The sequence below is a fragment of the Natator depressus genome, chromosome 5 (assembly GCF_965152275.1).
Source record: "Natator depressus isolate rNatDep1 chromosome 5, rNatDep2.hap1, whole genome shotgun sequence".
Lineage (NCBI taxonomy): Eukaryota > Metazoa > Chordata > Testudines > Cheloniidae > Natator > Natator depressus.
The window spans coordinates 33217196-33235653 of record NC_134238.1 but is presented as its reverse complement, the minus strand read 5'-3'; the positions used below and the strand labels follow the sequence as shown (position 1 = coordinate 33235653).

The following is an 18458-nucleotide window of genomic DNA, read 5'->3' as shown; positions in this document are numbered from 1 at the left end:
GAGGCGCAAAAGTCAGGAATGGTTACAAGAAAAATAAAGATAAAATTCTTCCTGGTGCCTAAATTAACAAACTACGTTAGATTCAAAGCAGAGTTTTCTCACATGCTTTCAGCAGTCTTACTGACCAGACTCTCTAGGTCAGGACTCCTTCCCCAGCATCCAATGGCTGCTTCTTTTGTCTCTTCAAGTGAGGTGAATGTGGTGGGCAGGGGAGAGAGGAGTGCATTGGGGAGTTTGTCCCTCCTTTTATAGTTTCAATCCCCAGCTGAGACCCAGGAGACAGTAAATATGGAAGGATGTTTACTGCTTAAATGCAAATTAAGGCAAGCACACATTCTTTCCTTTGGTTAGTACAGACCTGACTTCTACCTGGGCAGGGCTGTGGGGTTTGGAAATTGGGTTAATAACATCCAGGGGAGTCTTATAATTTCACATACAGTGTTTCCACACACATTTTACCAGGATGATACTGAGCAGCAAATTGAGTTTTCAAATGATAATTTACAAGGCATAGACAAAGATAATTCCAGTAGTGTGTACGGTGCGAATATAGGGGTGAATTACATCACAGATTGGTCTCTGGACTTCTGGATAATTAAAGATAATTTTAACTGGACATTCTACACCATAGGTGTATTTACTAGGTAAATATTTGTATAAGTAGTATTCCTGAGGTTAGGATTGTATTAATAGCTAAAGCCAAAGTTGAGATGAGAATTTTTTTCCTGCCAAAGTAAACATTCTACTTTGTATTTAACTTTCACATTGTAATAAAACAAGCCATGAAACACCAACAATCTGACTAAAAAACCAAACTGAAAGTCAAATATAACCCATTTAGGGCATCTTGAGCTAGAAAGATTTGATTTTTAAAAAGCCAGTGTTAGTTTCCTGTGTTGTAACAAACCTGATAGTAGTCAAGCCAAATAAATCAAATAGTGAAATTAGTAAACGTTCTGTGTTTTTTAGTATCTTTCTTGTACAATTATTTTTGCAAACACTGAAGTAATTTTTTTCTTAAAGGGGTATATGCAATTTAAAACATGTATTTGTACATGTAAAATAAATAAACTATCTTAGGACATATATGAAAGTAGTATGCATCTGAGTACATTAATGGTGTCCCTCAGGCATGTGTGGTTGCTTAGCTGTTTCAAAAAAAGTTCACATATATTATGTGGGTATGCCATACATGGGGGGAAAAGTAGGATGTCAAGTGTTCTGAATGTCTTTGGCTTTAGTCACTGCTAATGATCAGCTTTACAGTGTATAGGTCTTTTACCGTCTAATACTTGATACTATAAATCTAATACATTTCTAAGGGTGTGTTATTTCTAAAGGCAGTACAATAACTAGAATTCACTACGGACTGACCTGAGATCTGTTCAGCCTTGCAGTGAAATTTGCACTATGTAATTGTCATTTATTATTTGTGTTACAGTAGCACCTAGAGACCCCAATTGAGACAAAGGAGGAAACAGAGAGAGAGAGAGAGAGGGGTGAAGTGACTTGCCAGTGGGAGAACTGGTTTTAGAAACCAGGACAATGTACTATCTGTTAAAATAGTGCTGTCTCTGAGAGGCATAGTTTTGTTTCCATTTGACAAATTTGTAACTTCTTTTCTCCTGATTTTTGTATGAAATAACAAATCCTTTCTTTCTAAGGCTGTGCTGAACTCATCTGTTCAGCATAGAGTTTGGGGATTGAGGAAGTTGTGCAACAGCCCTTTAATTGCATTAATATTAATGGGTGGTGAGATTGTTCTCACATGCCACTCCCAAATAGATGAGATGGTGTTGTCACCATTGACCAGGAGGCAGTAAACCATTTGAATGAGTCATCTTTCAGGCTCCCCCATAAAAGGTTGGCTGCATATGGAGAATTTTTCTTTCCTGTGCATCCAACAGTTTTTTCTGTTCTGTAGCTGCTTATACCACCCTCTTCGTCATATTATCTAAGTGACTCCCAGTAGTCTGAGAGAGACTCGAGCATGGCCATGACAATTAAAATCAAAGGATTTTTCGGAAAATAGGCAAAAAGAAAAGGAGTACTTGTGGCACCTTAGAGACTAACCAATTTATTTGAGCATAAGCTTTCGTGAGCTACAGCTCACTTCATCGGATGCATACCGTGCATCCGATGAAGTGAGCTGTAGCTCATGAAAGCTTATGCTCAGATAAATTGGTTAGTCTCTAAGGTACCACAAGTCCTCCTTTTCTTTTTGCGAATACAGACTAACACGGCTGTTACTCTGAAATCGGAAAATAGGCTATTCTTGTTGAAAAAAATTATGGCAAAGATTTTGTACCAACTACCTGATCTTTTATTATTTTCTGTGAACAATTTAGCACAATATACCCAAATAAATCAATTTCCTTCCTAAGTGGATGTGTGGAAAGAGCTGACATACTGGCAGCTCCTCAACATGGACCTATGTCCTGGCCGGAACAGAGTGTCTAATACAGATCTCTGTACCAATTTGGTCCCTTGCTGTGTCAGCCCTTCTTACATGTCCTAATGTGTCTGTGTATCTCTGTATATACCTGCCTATATAGCTTATCACGATAGAGGGACCAGAGTTGTTCTATCTGATGTGACTTTTTGGACATTTTTTGTGACCACCACTCCCCACACTCTTCACAACTGTCACCTTCTTCTCCTTCCTTTCTTTAGTCTCCCACACTTGGGTTTGCCAGTACCACGCTGCACTCTCTAGTACAGTCTTTCCATTCTCATTTGTCAAGCATCCTCTCTCTCCCTTGAAAACACTTCAGATTCTACTATAAAATGCAGGCAAAAGAGTGAATCACTTATGATCTGAAGGTCAAGTTCAGGAGAGTCGAGTCTGGAGGTTACGAATGATAAAAAGGAGGGAGGAGAGCATCTATTCCGTAAAGCACTGTGTAAATTGGATACTTCATAAATGATTTGTGAAGTGCATGTGTGTTCCTCTATCCCTGTCAGTCAAAATTCACAAGTCAGAATTGTCAGCCATGGCCATAGTAGAACTTACATGAAAAATTTTGAACTAGAAATGACTTTCAGAAACCCATTTGCAAAAGCTTTTGGACCTACTATTTTTGCTAAAAGCAAAATTTCAAATGCTTCATAACCATACAAAGTAACCTAGCAACACAAATTTCACAACCCTTTCATAGCCATTATTGCCCTTCACTAGTTGTGAGCATTATGAAAACAAGTGTTAGGATGGAAATGTTTTTTTTGTTTTTTAACCTAGAGCAATGTCTACCAGTGCCACTGCTGTTACTCAGAAATACAGAAGTTTTTCCCTTAAGCATGTCAGGTCCTATTTAAAAAACAAATAAAAACTCAGTAACATGATTTCTATCATAAAATCTTTATGCTTTGTAATTAAATGCTTTAAGTTCGATCTTCACGTTCACAGATTCAGAAATCAGAGTGACAATAAACTCAGCAACAGAACTAGTTAAATTTATAAATTTGTTAGAGGCAGATTTTAAGAGCACTTTAACCTCATCTCCATTGTGTGCATGTGCACACAACAGGCAACAGTGGAGTCCAATCCAAATACAATATGTCAAGTACATATTGATCAGTTCTGAATTAGTTTTAACATTTTGAGGTAAGGAGCCTCCTATAAATGTCACTCTTGGACAGGTCATTGAAAAACAAAAATTTTGCAAGCATTCTATTTATTTTTTCCTATCATCAAAATCTTTCCTTTTTCCCTCAACTGTTGGAGAGAAATTGAGACAGTCTACTATACCTACTGAGCAATGAAGCAGAACTCTTCAAACAGCTCTAACTATCACGGTAACGATGTGGTAATAGGATTCTTTCATAAGAGAGAATTATTTCCTCAACTCTGATATTTTTGAAGGATTTCATTTGTTTTGGACATGTTTTTCAAATGATTGAAATACATTTTAACTTGGATTTTAGCTGAGGCTGCAAACAAGATTCAGTGGATTTGTCTATTTGCCTGATATTTTTATGTAAAAGGATACTGAAATACATTTATAGCCATCACTACAATTAAAGCAATTTTTTTCCTGAGTTGTCCTAACTGAATATAGCACATGAGCACGTTCGTTACCATGATAGTTTGAGATTTAGATGAAGCTGGATATGGCCCTCCATTTTTTATTTTTATTTATTTATTTTTTTTTTTTTGGATAAGCAGACACAAATCCAGTAGTCCAAAAAACTGTCAGATTCATAGAATCATAGAACTGGAAGGGACCTCGAGAGGTCATCTAGTCCAGTCCCCTGCACTCAAGGTAAGATTAAATATTACCTAGACCATCCCTGACAGGTGTTTATCCAACATGCTCTTAAAAATCCCCAATGATGGAGATTTCACAACCTCTCTAGGCAATTTATTCCAGTGCTTAACCACTCTGACAGTTAAGAAGTTTTTCCTAATGTCCAACCTAAATTGCCCTTGCTGCAATTTAATTCATTTGTGATAGTTATTCAAAATTAATCTTAGAGCTGTTTGAAGAGAATAAATGCACGTTAGTAAAAAGAAAAGGAGTACTTGTGGCACCTTAGAGACTAACCAATTTATCTGAGCATAAGCTTTCGTGAGCTAAAACCCACTTCATCGGATGCATACTGTGGAAAGTTTAGAAGATCTTATTATATACACACAAAGCATGAAAAAATACCTCCTCCCACCCCACTCTCCTGCTGGTAATAGCTTATCTAAAGTGATCACTCTCCTTACAATGTGTATGATAATCAAGGTGGGCCATTTCCAGCACAAATCCAGGGTTTAACAAGAACGTCTGAGGAGGGGGAGGGGTAGGAAAAAACAAGGGGAAATAGGCTACCTTGCATAATGACTAAGCCACTCCCAGTCTCTATTCAAGCCTAAGTTAATTGTATCCAATTTGCAAATGAATTCCAATTCAGCAGTTTCTCGCTGGAGTCTGGATTTGAAGTTTTTTTGTTGTAAAATAGTGACTTTCATGTCTGTAATCGCGTGACCAGAGAGATTGAAGTGTTCTCCGACTGGTTTATGAATGTTATAATTCTTGACATCTGATTTGTGTCCATTTACTCTCTTACGTAGAGACTGTCCAGTTTGACCAATGTACATGGCAGAGGGGCATTGCTGGCACATGATGGCATATATCACATTGGTGGATGTGCAGGTGAACGAGCTTCTGATAGTGTGGCTGATGTTATTAGGCCCTGTGATGGTGTCCCCTGAATAGATAGGTGGGCACAGTTGGCAACGGGCTTTGTTGCAAGGATAGGTTCCTGGGTTAGTGGTTCTGTTGTGTGGTATGTGGTTGCTGGTGAGTATTTGCTTCAGGTTGGGGGGCTGTCTCACCAGCAACCACATACCACACAACAGAACCACTAATCCAGGAACCTATCCTTGCAACAATGGCTTAGTCATTATACAAGGTAGCCTATTTCCCCTTGTTTTTTCCTACCCCCCCCCCCAGACGTTCTTGTTAAACCCTGGATTTGTGCTGGAAATGGCCCAACTTGATTATCATACACATTGTAAGGAGAGTGATCACTTTAGATAAGCTATTACCAGCAGGAGAGTGAGGTGGGAGGAGGTATTTTTTCATGCTTTGTGTGTATATAATAAGATCTTCTAAACTTTCCACAGTATGTATCCGATGAAGTGGGTTTTAGCTCACGAAAGCTTATGCTCAAATAAATTGGTTAGTCTCTAAGGTGCCACAAGTACTCCTTTTCTTTTTGCGAATACAGACTAACACGGCTGTTACTCTGAAACCCGCATGTTAGTAATGTCACATATGAAATTAACTTTGGGGCCAGATACTCAGCCTGTGTACATTGCTGTAGGACCACAAACACCATAGCATTGTGCTGATTTACACTTGCTGAGGATCTGGGCATGAATCTTTGCTAGTTTTTGCTTAATCTACAAGTTGGAAAAAGCAATGTTTGAGAATTATATTTCTAGTGTATTCAAGTGGGAGAAAATAATATTGCACATGTGTTGTGGGGAGGGTTATTGATTACAGAATGTGGTATCAGTACAACTTAATTTTTGCAACATGACAGGGCCCCATTGTGGGATGAAGACCCATAATGGGCAGCACTAGAAAACGGTACAGAAGTCTTACAGTGATGTGCATTTAATTCGTCATATTTCTTTCTAACCTCAGTTTTTAGAAATTTCATAGTCCTGTTGTAAGTAATTTAAAATGCCAGTTCAAGACAGATAATTGTATGCTGAGTGAAGGATACGTGTTTGTAGCTTTATATTCAGCTTGGATATCCCATGGACAGGAAGGGACCCTTTTCATCATTCAGGCAATAGGAGAAGACAGAAGAGCTCCTACTAGTAAATGACCACTTTTGTCCTACTGTGATGAGAGATTGTGCAAAAACTAGGGTAAGTAAGCTATTCACATAGTTTCAAACCCACTCAGACATTTTGGTGGTGGTTGGGTTCCATCATGTCTAGAAGAGTTGTGAAAATAGGAGCAGAGAGAAAAATTCCCTTTGGGAATAAATGTGTGAAAATGAAGGAAAGACAGTGTTGAAAACAAATACAAAGAAATGAGGGGATGGTGGAGGGGAGATAAGTTAAAGAGAGAATTCCAACAGAAATGTAGACCATATACACAACACAGGGCACCTAATTGTGCCAATCTAGCTTTTGAGTCACTGTCTTATCTCAGTTGGATAGTGCAGGCTTCTTTTTTAGTCTGAAAATATTTGTTTTTAGAATTGAATCACGCTTTGTATATATAAGAGGGCAAACACCGGTTTGAATTACAGGAGAAATGTTTGTGTACACAAACTAATTTCCCGAGACTTCAAAATAGTGGAAACAGTTCCCAAAGCCCTTGACTTACTGAGGTTCATCCAGTGTAGTGTAAATCTTACATTGGAGAATGCAATAACGTACAATGAATTGTTCTGAAGATCACTTCTATGCCACTGTTGTTAAATATCTAAAATAGGGGTTGTCATAAATAGAAAGGGAAGGGTAAACCCCTTTAAAATCCCTCCTGGCCAGAGGAAATCTCCTCTCACCTGTAAAGGGTTAAGAAGCTAAAGGTAACCTCGCTGGCACCTGACCAAAATGACCAATGAGGAGACAAGATACTTTCAAAAGCTGGTAGGAGGGAGAGAAACAAAGGGTTTGTGTGTCTGTCTACATTTTGTCTTTGCCGGGGATAGACCAGGAATGAAGCCTTAGAACTTTTAGTAAGTAATCTAGCTAGGTATGTGTTAGATTATGATTTCTTTAAATGGCTGAGAAAAGAATTGTGCTGAATAGAATAACTATTTCTGTCTGTGTATCTTTTTTGTAACTTAAGGTTTTTGCCTAGAGGGGTTCTCTATGTTTTGAATCTAATTACCCTGTAAGGTATTTACCATCCTGATTTTACAGGGGGGATTTCTTATTTCTAATTCTATTTTTATTAAAAGTCTTCTTGTAAGAAAACTGAATGCTTTTTCATTGTTCTCAGATCCAGGGGTTTGGGTCTGTGGTCACCTATGCAAATTGGTGAGGCTTTTTATCCAACATTTCCCAGGAAAGGGAGGGTGCAAGTGTTGGGAGGATTGTTCATTGTTCTTAAGATCCAAGGGTCTGGGTCTGTAGTCACCTAGGCAAATTGGTGAGGCTTTTTACCAAACCTTGTCCAGGAAGTAGGGTGCAAGGTTTTTGGGAAGTATTTTGGGGGGGAAAGACGTGTCCAAACAGCTCTTCCCCAGTAACCAGTATTTGTTTGGTGGTGGTAGCGGCCAATCCAAGGACAAAAGGGTGGAATATTTTGTACCTTGGGGAAGTTTTGACCTAAGCTGGTAAAGATAAGCTTAGGAGGTTTTTCATGCAGGTCCCCACATCTGTACCCTAGAGTTCAGAGTGGGGGAGGAACCTTGACAGGGGTAGGCTAATTATAGTCCCTTTCTATATCTGGGTTAGAGACAAGTCAGCTAGCAAGCCTTTTTCTCTATGGCTGTCCCCAGAATAGCTGCACTCCTATGGGTATTCCAAACAGCTGTTCTGTGGTGTCATCACCAGAGGTTCCTACTCCAAAAGCCACTGCATAATGATCAGCTTCCTCTTATTTCAGCAGCCACCAAGATTTGGGTTCTCTGGCTATGGATATTTTGGAACATGGATCAGCCTCACAAACACAGAATATTTGTGCCAGATTGTTAATTTAATTTCTATATTTTATTTACATACCAAGAAATAAAAAAACTAAAAGAATGGGATTTTCAATTTTTGTCAAGAAAACAATTTTTCCTATACCAATTTACCAAAGGGAATTTTGCCCTGTTTTATTACTCCATTATTGACTTTGTTTTGGAACATACAGTCACTGAAATGTAACCTAAAATCATTTTGTACATCTTGACAACAGTATGACCTGGTAAGTAGTTGTTACTTTTGCTCTAAGTTGCATGAAGACTAAAGTGCTAGTGTGCTTGGTGCCGTTATTTCTTTTCCATGTGCGTTTTCATATATTGTAAATTTTAAAGCTTAAGCTCAAGGACACCATCATTAAAATGCAGTTACCTTTTGATAATCAGCTTTGGTTGGCCTTATTTCAAGCATCTAGTATAAATAGGATTGTACATTAAGACTTGTATGTAATCAGTGGGGCAGATTGCAGTGGTCTACCAGTAGGGGGTGTATGGTAGGCATTCTGTAGGTCTGAAAATCTCACGTTACTCAGCCATATTTGTCAGCTTAACACCAGCAGGGTCTTTTTATCAAGTGGCTGTAGTGAAACCTTGATTTGTTACGTTTTTGTACAGCTTTCACATCCTCTCCATACTTAGCATTCAAAGAGTGCAGTTACCGAACCAAACTACAACATTCTTATACCCTTGTACCCAAATCCTTTGGTTAGTGTACTTCGCTTAAACATTGACCTAAATTGACTTTTAGTATAATTTCTAATATATGAAAGACTTCAACATACATACCTTCACTAGATTACTGAATATTCTAATGATTTACCACACCGATATGTAGGTTTAAAAATAAAGATATGAAATAGGTATCCTAATAGTATTAAAAATTCAGTTCTAAAATCCTTAATTGTCTCAAGATTTTTAGGAAATTTTTGCAATGTTATTGCAAATTTTAAACTTGTACTATTGGTGATCATTTTAATAACATTTTACACTAAGCGAAAACACAGTAAATAATGGTTTGGTAACTGCTGTTCATAGGTAAGTATTCCTACACTTTCTCTATTCTTGATTTTACACCATCTTTCTAGGTTGTTACCAACCTGATTCTGCATTGTTTGACAAATCTAGGTTTGATTGTTTCTGAGCTGAAACGGGTAGCTGTTCCCACTTCTTTATTTAAATAGAAATATCCATTTTTCTGATAACTATGATCAAGATCCCTAGTAATACAGTTACCTTTTTAGATTATTGTAGATAAGTAATCTCTCCTACCTTGCTGTAATATTTCTAATATTGACTTCTGTCTAGCACTTCATCTAAGTATCTTGTCACAACAGTACATAAATTCAGATTATGTCAATTAATAAAATTGCTACAGGCTTCTAGTATTTAATTAGGTTATCAGGTAAACAAAACAATTGTAGGGACATTTTGAAGAGTTTCAAGGAGAATGTACAGCTTGTTTTGTCTTTAGAAGATTTAGTTAATGAGTACAGAGTCTAGTGCTATAGGGCTTCTGATCCCTGATTGAGGCCTCTGGTTGCTACCACAATACAAATAAAAATAATAATTACTATTATTGTGCATGTTTGTGGCTGTCTTTATGAGAGTGGAAACTTAATATTTCTTGCAAAAACATTCCTCAGTACAAGAATGTTCATACTAAACTTTGTAAGGACAAAATATTTCTATTGGTGTTTTGACAATAGCAAACATTGATGCATGTAATTGCAGTTTTATATATATATGAGATAAAAGTCCATTTTTGACGTGTCAGACATTAGTAGGTTTTCTGGATCAAATACTGACTAAGGAAAAAGTATGTTGGAATTTTCCTTGACAAACACAGCTTAATGAAATCCACTGATCAAAATAGTCTGAAACGTGCCAGCTATTATACTTCTTTTCTTTTCTAAAAAAGACCAAGGAAATAATTGAACTTATTTTTTTCTTGATAATTTGCTTAAACCACAATGAGACTATTGTGTTTAAAAGAAGTAAAAGCCTTTCAGTGAGTTCGGGAAGAACAACCAACATATACCTGGCTTTCCTTACTTGTCTATAAGTGCTTTATGGCTGCTTCAAATATTTCAAATGGTGGAGCAGACCCCTTTGGAAATCTTAGACATAGTCTGTGGACCCACACGGGTCCATGGACCACAGGTTGAAAACCACTGTTCTATGATGGTAATACTAATATTTAATTTTATTGTACCTAGAATATGCTATATGCCAATCAGAGACAAAGACAGCATCTCTCATACATAATACTTATTGTTACCTTGACAACATTAATATCCTAGACTTCGATGTATAGCTACAAATGAGCCAACTGGTTGCATAAGTCATTTGCATCTAGCAGTCAGTTGCTTGAAGTTCCCAGGAAACCTCTGCTGTAATTTACCATTGAATCAAGTACATAAGTTTGGGGAATTTTTTGACAGTAAAATTTGTGTGTTACATATTTTGGTTGATCAGGTAGTTACAGATGATTACCAATAACAATATGGTACAGCATGTCATGAGGTTGATTTTAAAGTACATGCCCAGCTGTTTGTAAAGTTGCTTGCTGTTGTTCTTCTGACTTTTTTGAACACTTGCTTAATATACTTTACTCTGTGCCTTAAGTGCATATAATTCTTTCTCGGACCTCCCATGCTGTTAGAGGTATTGGTCGAATGGGGGCTTGCAAAGCAGGTCACTCACCCCTAAAGAAGACACTTTCCGGTCACAACATATAACCTGTAGTATAAGAACAGCTGTGGATGTGATTCTAAAAATGAGTGTCCTCTGGGGGTTTTTTACATTTTATTTTCTAAGAGACCAGCTGTAATATGAAAGAAATACTAATTTTTCCTCTTTTCTACTTTTTTTAAAATAGATCAAAAAATATTTTGAACTTGAACCACTTGCACGAGGAAAGCGCTGGATTCTTAAACCCTGCTCCCTGGATGATATGGAAGCAGTAAAAGACAGCTTCACCCTTCTGATAAATTTGCTAGAAGAGAGAGAGCTTGAGCCTTCAAGAATGTGAAAAGCTAGGAAAGAGGACTGCTTCTCCAGTCATCATTGAACCTGTTTATTGTGCTCCCAGCTTAATTATGATTTGGTATCGAGACTGCGTTACGGCTTGCAGTAAATATAAATTTTCATTTAGTGCAGAAGATCTGTTTGTTAAAATAAATGCGCTGTATATGATTGGTATTGGGTATATGATTATTCCAGTTAAGTCATCACGCTACTGAAATATAGGGAGTTCCTCTTTGTGCACCACTAATTTTGCTCACTGCATGTTTTTTCCCTGCATTATCATAAAAACATTCTTGATATGGAATTCTGCATGCACAAAGTCACAGTCTGTAAAGGATGAAAAAAAATACCACCAACTATGTTTTCTGAAAAGTAAGTGTCATTAAAAATTTGTGGATATTACTGTGTGTGTTAGTCCTTGGGATCAGCAAACAAGCTATATGGAAAGGATGGCCAGTCAGAGTACCAGTAAATCATCTTACAAGCAAGGAAATGTCTTGATGCAAAGTCTAGTCTGAAGTCTTACTGAATGAAAATACAAATACCTTGCTGGTTGACTACTATTCTAATTTTTAACCCTTTCAAAGGTACAAGCAGTCAAGTTAGAGGGAATAAGGGGAAATAAGGCACAGACACAGCGTGTGCTTTGTGTGTTTGCTATGGGTTTTGGATTATCTGGATTATAAAAAAAATAGCTTGCAGAAAATTTGCAGCTACAACTTAAGTAGATGATATTTTTTTAAAAATTAAATAGGTTGGATAAAGTTGACCAGTTGTTGTTTTTTTAGTGACTATCATCAAAGAGCAGCAAGAGTATATGTATTTTAACTCCGATGTGGATCTATGCTGTATAAATAGCATGAAGTGTGACAGTTTTAAATTAAGGGATCTGCTGTATCTCTCACTCAAAGTAGTATTGTTATCACAACTGTGCTCCTGCCTCTATACTACAGTTAAGGGTCTGCCAATATCTCCTGTTATAAACCCCTATTTTCAGGACTTTAAAAAATGCCTTCAGAAGTTTGCTGAGGACTGAATGTTAGTAAAAAGTTTATTAATCAGAACCACAGTTTTGAACAAAAATGGAAAAACTCCATTCAGTTCTAGGAATGCAATACATATTCCACCCCTTAGCCCCACGCACCCACCCCAGGTTTGCAACATTTGCATGCCTTTTGGCAGTTTTAAAATGATGTAAATCAGTTTGCTTTTCAAATGAGCTTCTCAGTTCATTGGTTCATAATAAAACCAGATATCACAAGAGGGTGTAGAAATCAGTAGATGTTTGGTACACAGGGTGGTGGTTGTGCCTTGTCCAGTTAGCTGCCCACATCCACCAATATCCTGCTTGATGCATACCCTGCAATGGCATACTGAGGGTATAGAAATCCATCTTGATTCTGTGTTTCAGGTTTTGAAAAATCTTCTTAAAAGAAGACCTACTTTTCAGAGCTTTATTCAACATGTCTTTTTCACTCTGAAAGGAGTTCATTTCTTTAAGTTTATTTTAGTTTATAATTAGTTTGAGGATAAGAAAAAATCGTGAGGGAGAGCCTATAAAAGTTGGTTCCCTATTTGTAATGTACTCTTGGTTAAATTAACTGGTTTCTATAACTTTTACCTTTTTAAAGTTTCCTTGAACTATTTGGATCACTTCTTCCGTCACTTGTGAACTGCTTCCCTGAGGCACATTTCAATATAAGTGTGTAGCCTGATAGAGGCTGTTTCAACTCACTTCCTATAATCAAAACTAAATGGGGGTTCCTGAGTAACTTCTGGATTAATTGTATAGTAGAAACTGAGAGCTGAAAGTGACCAGAGCGCTAGAATCTGCTTCCTAGAGAGCATCTGGGCTCACTGACACTTTCCTCTCCCTCCCTTCCCCTATCTATGTATTTCATACCCATGTGCTGCCCCAAGGCACCTCTTCTGCAGATACTCAGGAACTTAAACTGTTCATGTTACTCAAAACCAGCTCCCAACTCTCCTTCTATGAATTGGGACACGCTTGCTGCCCCTCGGGTATTGCTAGGCACCTTGAGTGGGCTCCCTTTACCTGAACTAAAAATGAATTGGGATCTAGTTTAGAGCTTCCAATTCACTCTTTCAGGTAACACAAACAATTTAAAGTTCTCAGGTGTCTGCAAAAGAATCTGTTTGGAGGAGGATATGAGTAAGAAGGGGAAGCGGGCTGCATGCAAAAGTGAAGCCTGCTCTGGGGGCAAGAGGAAGGGAAAAGGTAGCATTCTAAACATTTAGCTGCTTTTCGGTTTAAAATTAGAGGGTGGGAGGAACAATCTTTTTACTATTTTCTGTCTTCTGGCCCATATTAGATGTAATTAATCAAATTCATAACAGGTGTAAATGAGACCAACTCCACTTACTTCTTACTAATTTACACCAACAGTTAATTTGGTGCAAAGGTCATAGGGGTTTTGATATTAGTTTGGTCATGAAATCTCAACTATACACTGTTGGAAAGTGCTACATAGCAGTGACATCCAAAAGGCCCAACTAGCCAATCAGAATATGGCTTTAGCCATACTCCATTATACAGTATATTAGGACCTTTTGATGTTTAATTCTTTTCTTTAGGAAAATGTCAACTGCACAGGCGCAGTGAAATTTTTTTGTAATGATTTTCAGTGTGCATATTCTTAGTAATCACTCTCTACTAAAGGTTGAAACAATACCTCGTAACTGTTTAAGTATTCAAGAAAGATGTTTAACATTACTTTCAATGTGATTCTGTTTGTGAATGGATTATAATGGATTTGTAGATTTTAAACGTTAAACACTTTCACCTTTTTTATGGAGGGATTAAAAAATACATAGCAGTTCATGTCACACACTCTGTCTAAAGTGTTCTTGAATATTCTTAATACAGAATCTGTGAATACCAGACCTTTTTTTATTCAGATGACCAATCTCAATGACTGTTTTCTCTTCCTGTGCATTCATCGTTTAGATTAAATAAATTCAATCACTAGGAACTAGCTACTTTCCATGCAACTTCATTAAACAGTGAATATTGTCTTAAAAAAAAAAAAAAGATACTGTGGTTTAATGTTCTTTAGCCATCTGTTAAATTACTTTCTGGGTGTGTGTTTTTGTGTGTGTGGATGTGCCCACACTGGGCGGCTTCTCAGACCTATGTCTGTCTGCAGTGTTTCAGCAGTCAGAATAAAAACATTATCAATCAGTATCCAACAACAGCTGTTTTTGACATGCTTCTGTCTGACGCCTAATGTTTTACAACTGTCCTCCTTTGTCTAGCAGTTCTGAGCTGGTCATCTTGTCGCTTCCATGTTATGTCCTGTACTTATACTAACAGAATTTGCAGTGGTGTTGAAAATGCTTGTTAGTGTTTTTGATAGTCTTTCTTGCTGTATAATGTGCTATGTGTCTTAGTTTGCATATTCAAATGTGCTGTACAGAAATCTGTGATGTATTATTTCATTTAGTTTCTGGCGTTTCATTATATTTATAGAAGTTACAGATTTTTGTACCTTATTAGCTACTACAGTTGCCTTTTTGTAATGGCAATTAATTTATATTACAAAAGTTTGTATCTTTTCTGTAATTGAGTATTGGTTGATAGTTAAATGTCATATTATCCTGATTTTATACTAAAAATACATCATCTGTACTTAATAGTTGACCCATTCATGTAGGCAACTGCAAGACCAGAGGAACTTGTAATGTCTGATTTATACATGATTTCCACGATCAAAATATGAAAATAAACACTGAGTAGAACTGAAGTGGTAAGCTTGAATCTTTTCAATATTAATTTTTGGAAGTGCATTTTTCATTACCTTGAAACAGATTTTCAAAATATGTACTTTTGGGTCAAAACTAGTGATTAATTTGGAATAATATGACGTATCTATGCATAACATAAATATTCAATTGGTATTTCAAGCTGGTTTATTTTCTTAGTGAGTTTTGCTATTTCAGAAATATTTTTAAAATATACCGTAGAATTATTGCAGGACTACACATAGAAGTGATTCCTAGTAATACAATTACTTCAGGAGCTCAGATTGAGAAACAAATACTTATGTAACTAAGTAAAGATTTTAAATAGAACTGTGACATTATGATGTGGTGCATGTACTGAGGGGAACCCCTTCAAAGTGTAAACAAATAAACTTATTCAAAGGAGTGCAATGGAAGAAAAATAACTCCCCAGACAGTTTTGGACTCCAGCGTACCACTATCCTGTCTCAAACTGTTTGAGTATACAAAATGCCAGCAAAACAAAGCCGTTAAGCAACTGATTGAGATACAGCATTAGTCAGGCTGGCTCTACATTCCTGGTTTGGTTTCCAAGGTAGGCAGTTATAATGTATCAAGACTAGGATGGAATTAGAAGATTTGAAAACTAATAGTATTTTCTTCATGCTTTGTTTTCATATTCATAGATGAATGGAAATCTAATAATCATTCTTCATTTAACAGGACTTTAAAGATTTTTTGTTAGTTTATTAGCCCCTTGACTTGATAGTACAAACAAATTAGAACATCTGTGTGTCTGGAGTATGGCATTACCAGCCAAACCACTAGATTAACAATGGGGGATGGAGAGATTGCTTTATCCCATGCAAAAACACAGGGTCTCTACCCCTCAACCACCACCTGAAGTTGGACTGGACCTGAAAGTCATATAGGGCCACTGCACTCTGTTGTATATGGTGATAGAGGACACCATTTTCTTTCCCAACCTCGTAAACCACCATGTAAAGTGAATAACTTCCATCCATTGTATGGTTTGGTCTGAAGATCAGGCTAGATTTAGCTAACCATTATGAGACTGCTGAGCTCCATTATGGCTACATTTAATATAAATTAAGATTATAACAAGAAACAAACAAAAAAAAAGCAAAAAGCATTGTCTCAATGCAGTTATGGATTCACAGAAGTTCATTTTAAAATGTAACATTTGTTTCTTGATATCTTTGCGTGGGAAATCTTTTACAATCTTCTTTGTAAAATATGAATTTGCAATGAGTAACATTGATTTCCTCCACTTATTGTAACTCTTACAAATGTCCTTGCTTTTACAGTCCAAAAAGGGACAGAGTCAAATAAAAACACAAAATCCTTTTTCAAGCAAGTAAAGGGGATGACAGTGGACGGGAGTGTTTTTAATTATTTGGTTGGCAAGCCTAGCAATGTGTAAATCATAAACACTTTAGAAATTCTATTCAGTAAAGTAACCAAAGGTTTGGAATATTTAAAGAAAACTAACTAGGAATTTGGGGGTGCAGAAGAGGGGTGATGTGTGGTTCATGTCATTAACTTGTTGCTACTATGGAAATAGAGGAAAATATTGTCCAAAGATATCCTTTTTATAAGGACGATCTTTGTAATTGTAGGCCTAACATTTTATACATTAAAAATTAGAAGCTTTACATAAGGAAAACGTTATTTTCCTAATTTTTTGGAACTTGCTCACCTACTACAACGCTGATGCATGAATCTTGATGGCTTTGTATATATTTTGTGAAAGAAAGCAATTGCATAATTAATTTGATTCCAATATTAAAAATGCATTATATATTTTAAAAAAAATAAAACTGACAAAGAATTATCTTTACCCTTTTATATCTGCCTACTTAAACTAGGGGAAAAAGTAGTCCATCTCTCTTACTATGAAACATATGTCGAATACATTACATTTGAACTGGCAATGGAAAGAACATGCATCTATTAAAAGAATGTAAAGTTCATACATTTGTAAATTTGCTATGAGGAATTTCACTCAGTTTAGAGCCATATTTACTTTGAGATACCACACAAGATTGGTCTTACTTTTTGTTAGTTATCAGTTATTAGAGGGTGGAATGCTGAATCATGGAAATCCCAAGAGAAGGATTCTTGTACAGTAGAAATAGTATCAATATCCTGCCTCATCACAAAGAAGTTTGCAGAATGGCAGTGTAGAGCTGAAGCATGACTTGCATACACAACCATCAAAAACAAACCTGGATTTAAAGCTTATCACCCAGCAGAGTAGCTAGTATTTTAACAGTGTGGCAGTATTGGATTTGCAAGGTTGCTGATTTTTCAGGCTCAAAAAGGCATTTCTTTAACATTTTATTGTAAATGGCATTTTGGGCCCGTCAACTTTGGCATGGTCCTTATAAAATAATTCATGTTGTGAATTGGGATTGGAACTCAATTTCTAAACAAGTATTTCTAAATCCATTTCTCACCAGTGGCATGCTAACTTACTTACCTTCTTGAGGTCTTAGATCTGCCCTCCAATACATAATGCACATTTGCATGTTTTTCAGAACTAACTACTGTCCACACACACACACAAGTGTGATAGCTTCTATACATAAGATAAAAGTGATTATCACCAGGGATCCAGGTAGGATCAGGCCCCCAAATTAACACTTGATTCCAAATTTAAGAAAATTGTGGTATAGTTTTCTAGTTTGTTTTGAAAGGACAAGTTTCCATTATTAACAAAACTACATCAATGCTATTTTATTAAAAAGTCCATGTAACAGACACAGTATCTCTTCGGGGGACCCTCCTGCATTTCAGTATGTGAAGGGGACTGACCCTATTGTTGTGCTTGTAATTTAGGCTGTCTAAAGCTACTGTATTTGTGGAATTGCTTTTCTGTTTAAGAATGTTTAAATGTACATGCAGTCCCTGCATTCCTTCCTGGTGTTCCCAAAAGGAAAAGCTTGAGAGACATTGTTCTGTTGATTTACCTTTTTAGTAGTCCATCTTTTTTTCTTAATCAACTATTACTAAAATGCAGTGTATGCTAACCAGAAAGACTCATTCCTCCTTGGTTTACACTTGCTTGTCAATGTTTGCTTTCCCCAAGGTCAGTGACACCAGTGCTAATTAAAATAGCTAAGCATACTTTGAAAGATAGTATATTTTTTTGTGCCAAGCTGCCCAGATGTAACTATGCAGAATAGTTCATAGTTTGCCCCATTACCTCTATGAGCATGACCTTTTGTTTACAGTAAATACAGTACCATAAGCCTGGTAAAGTCATCACATACATTAAAGGTATTAGGCACGTTTATCTCACATTCCTATCTATGAGCTTCTTCCACAATTAACATGATCCACAGCTGAAAAAATAATTCAAACTGTCAGTGATAAACGGGGTGAAACTGTCAACCCAGGAAATGTCAATAATACTTATAAACGATATTACAAACAAATGTTTATCTAAAGGTACTGGGATATTACTGTGAATTTTATTAATCAAGGCTCTTTAATTCGATTCATATAGGAATGAAACTCTTAAT

The 18458-nt window shown here is 36.6% G+C and overlaps 1 protein-coding gene across 4 annotated transcripts in view; it reads left to right on the top strand.

Annotated features, from left to right (window-relative positions):
• Nucleotides 1-14931, top strand: part of ARL15 (ARF like GTPase 15) — a 332061-nt gene extending 317130 nt beyond the window's left edge. For all 4 annotated transcript variants that reach the window (XM_074952550.1, XM_074952546.1, XM_074952548.1 and 1 more), the window contains one exon: nt 11021-14931. In XM_074952550.1, the coding sequence (XP_074808651.1) occupies nt 11021-11173 (153 nt within the window). In that variant the 3' untranslated portion in view covers nt 11174-14931. The remainder of the gene's footprint in view (nt 1-11020) is intronic.
• The last annotated feature ends 3527 nt before the right edge of the window (nt 14932-18458 follow it).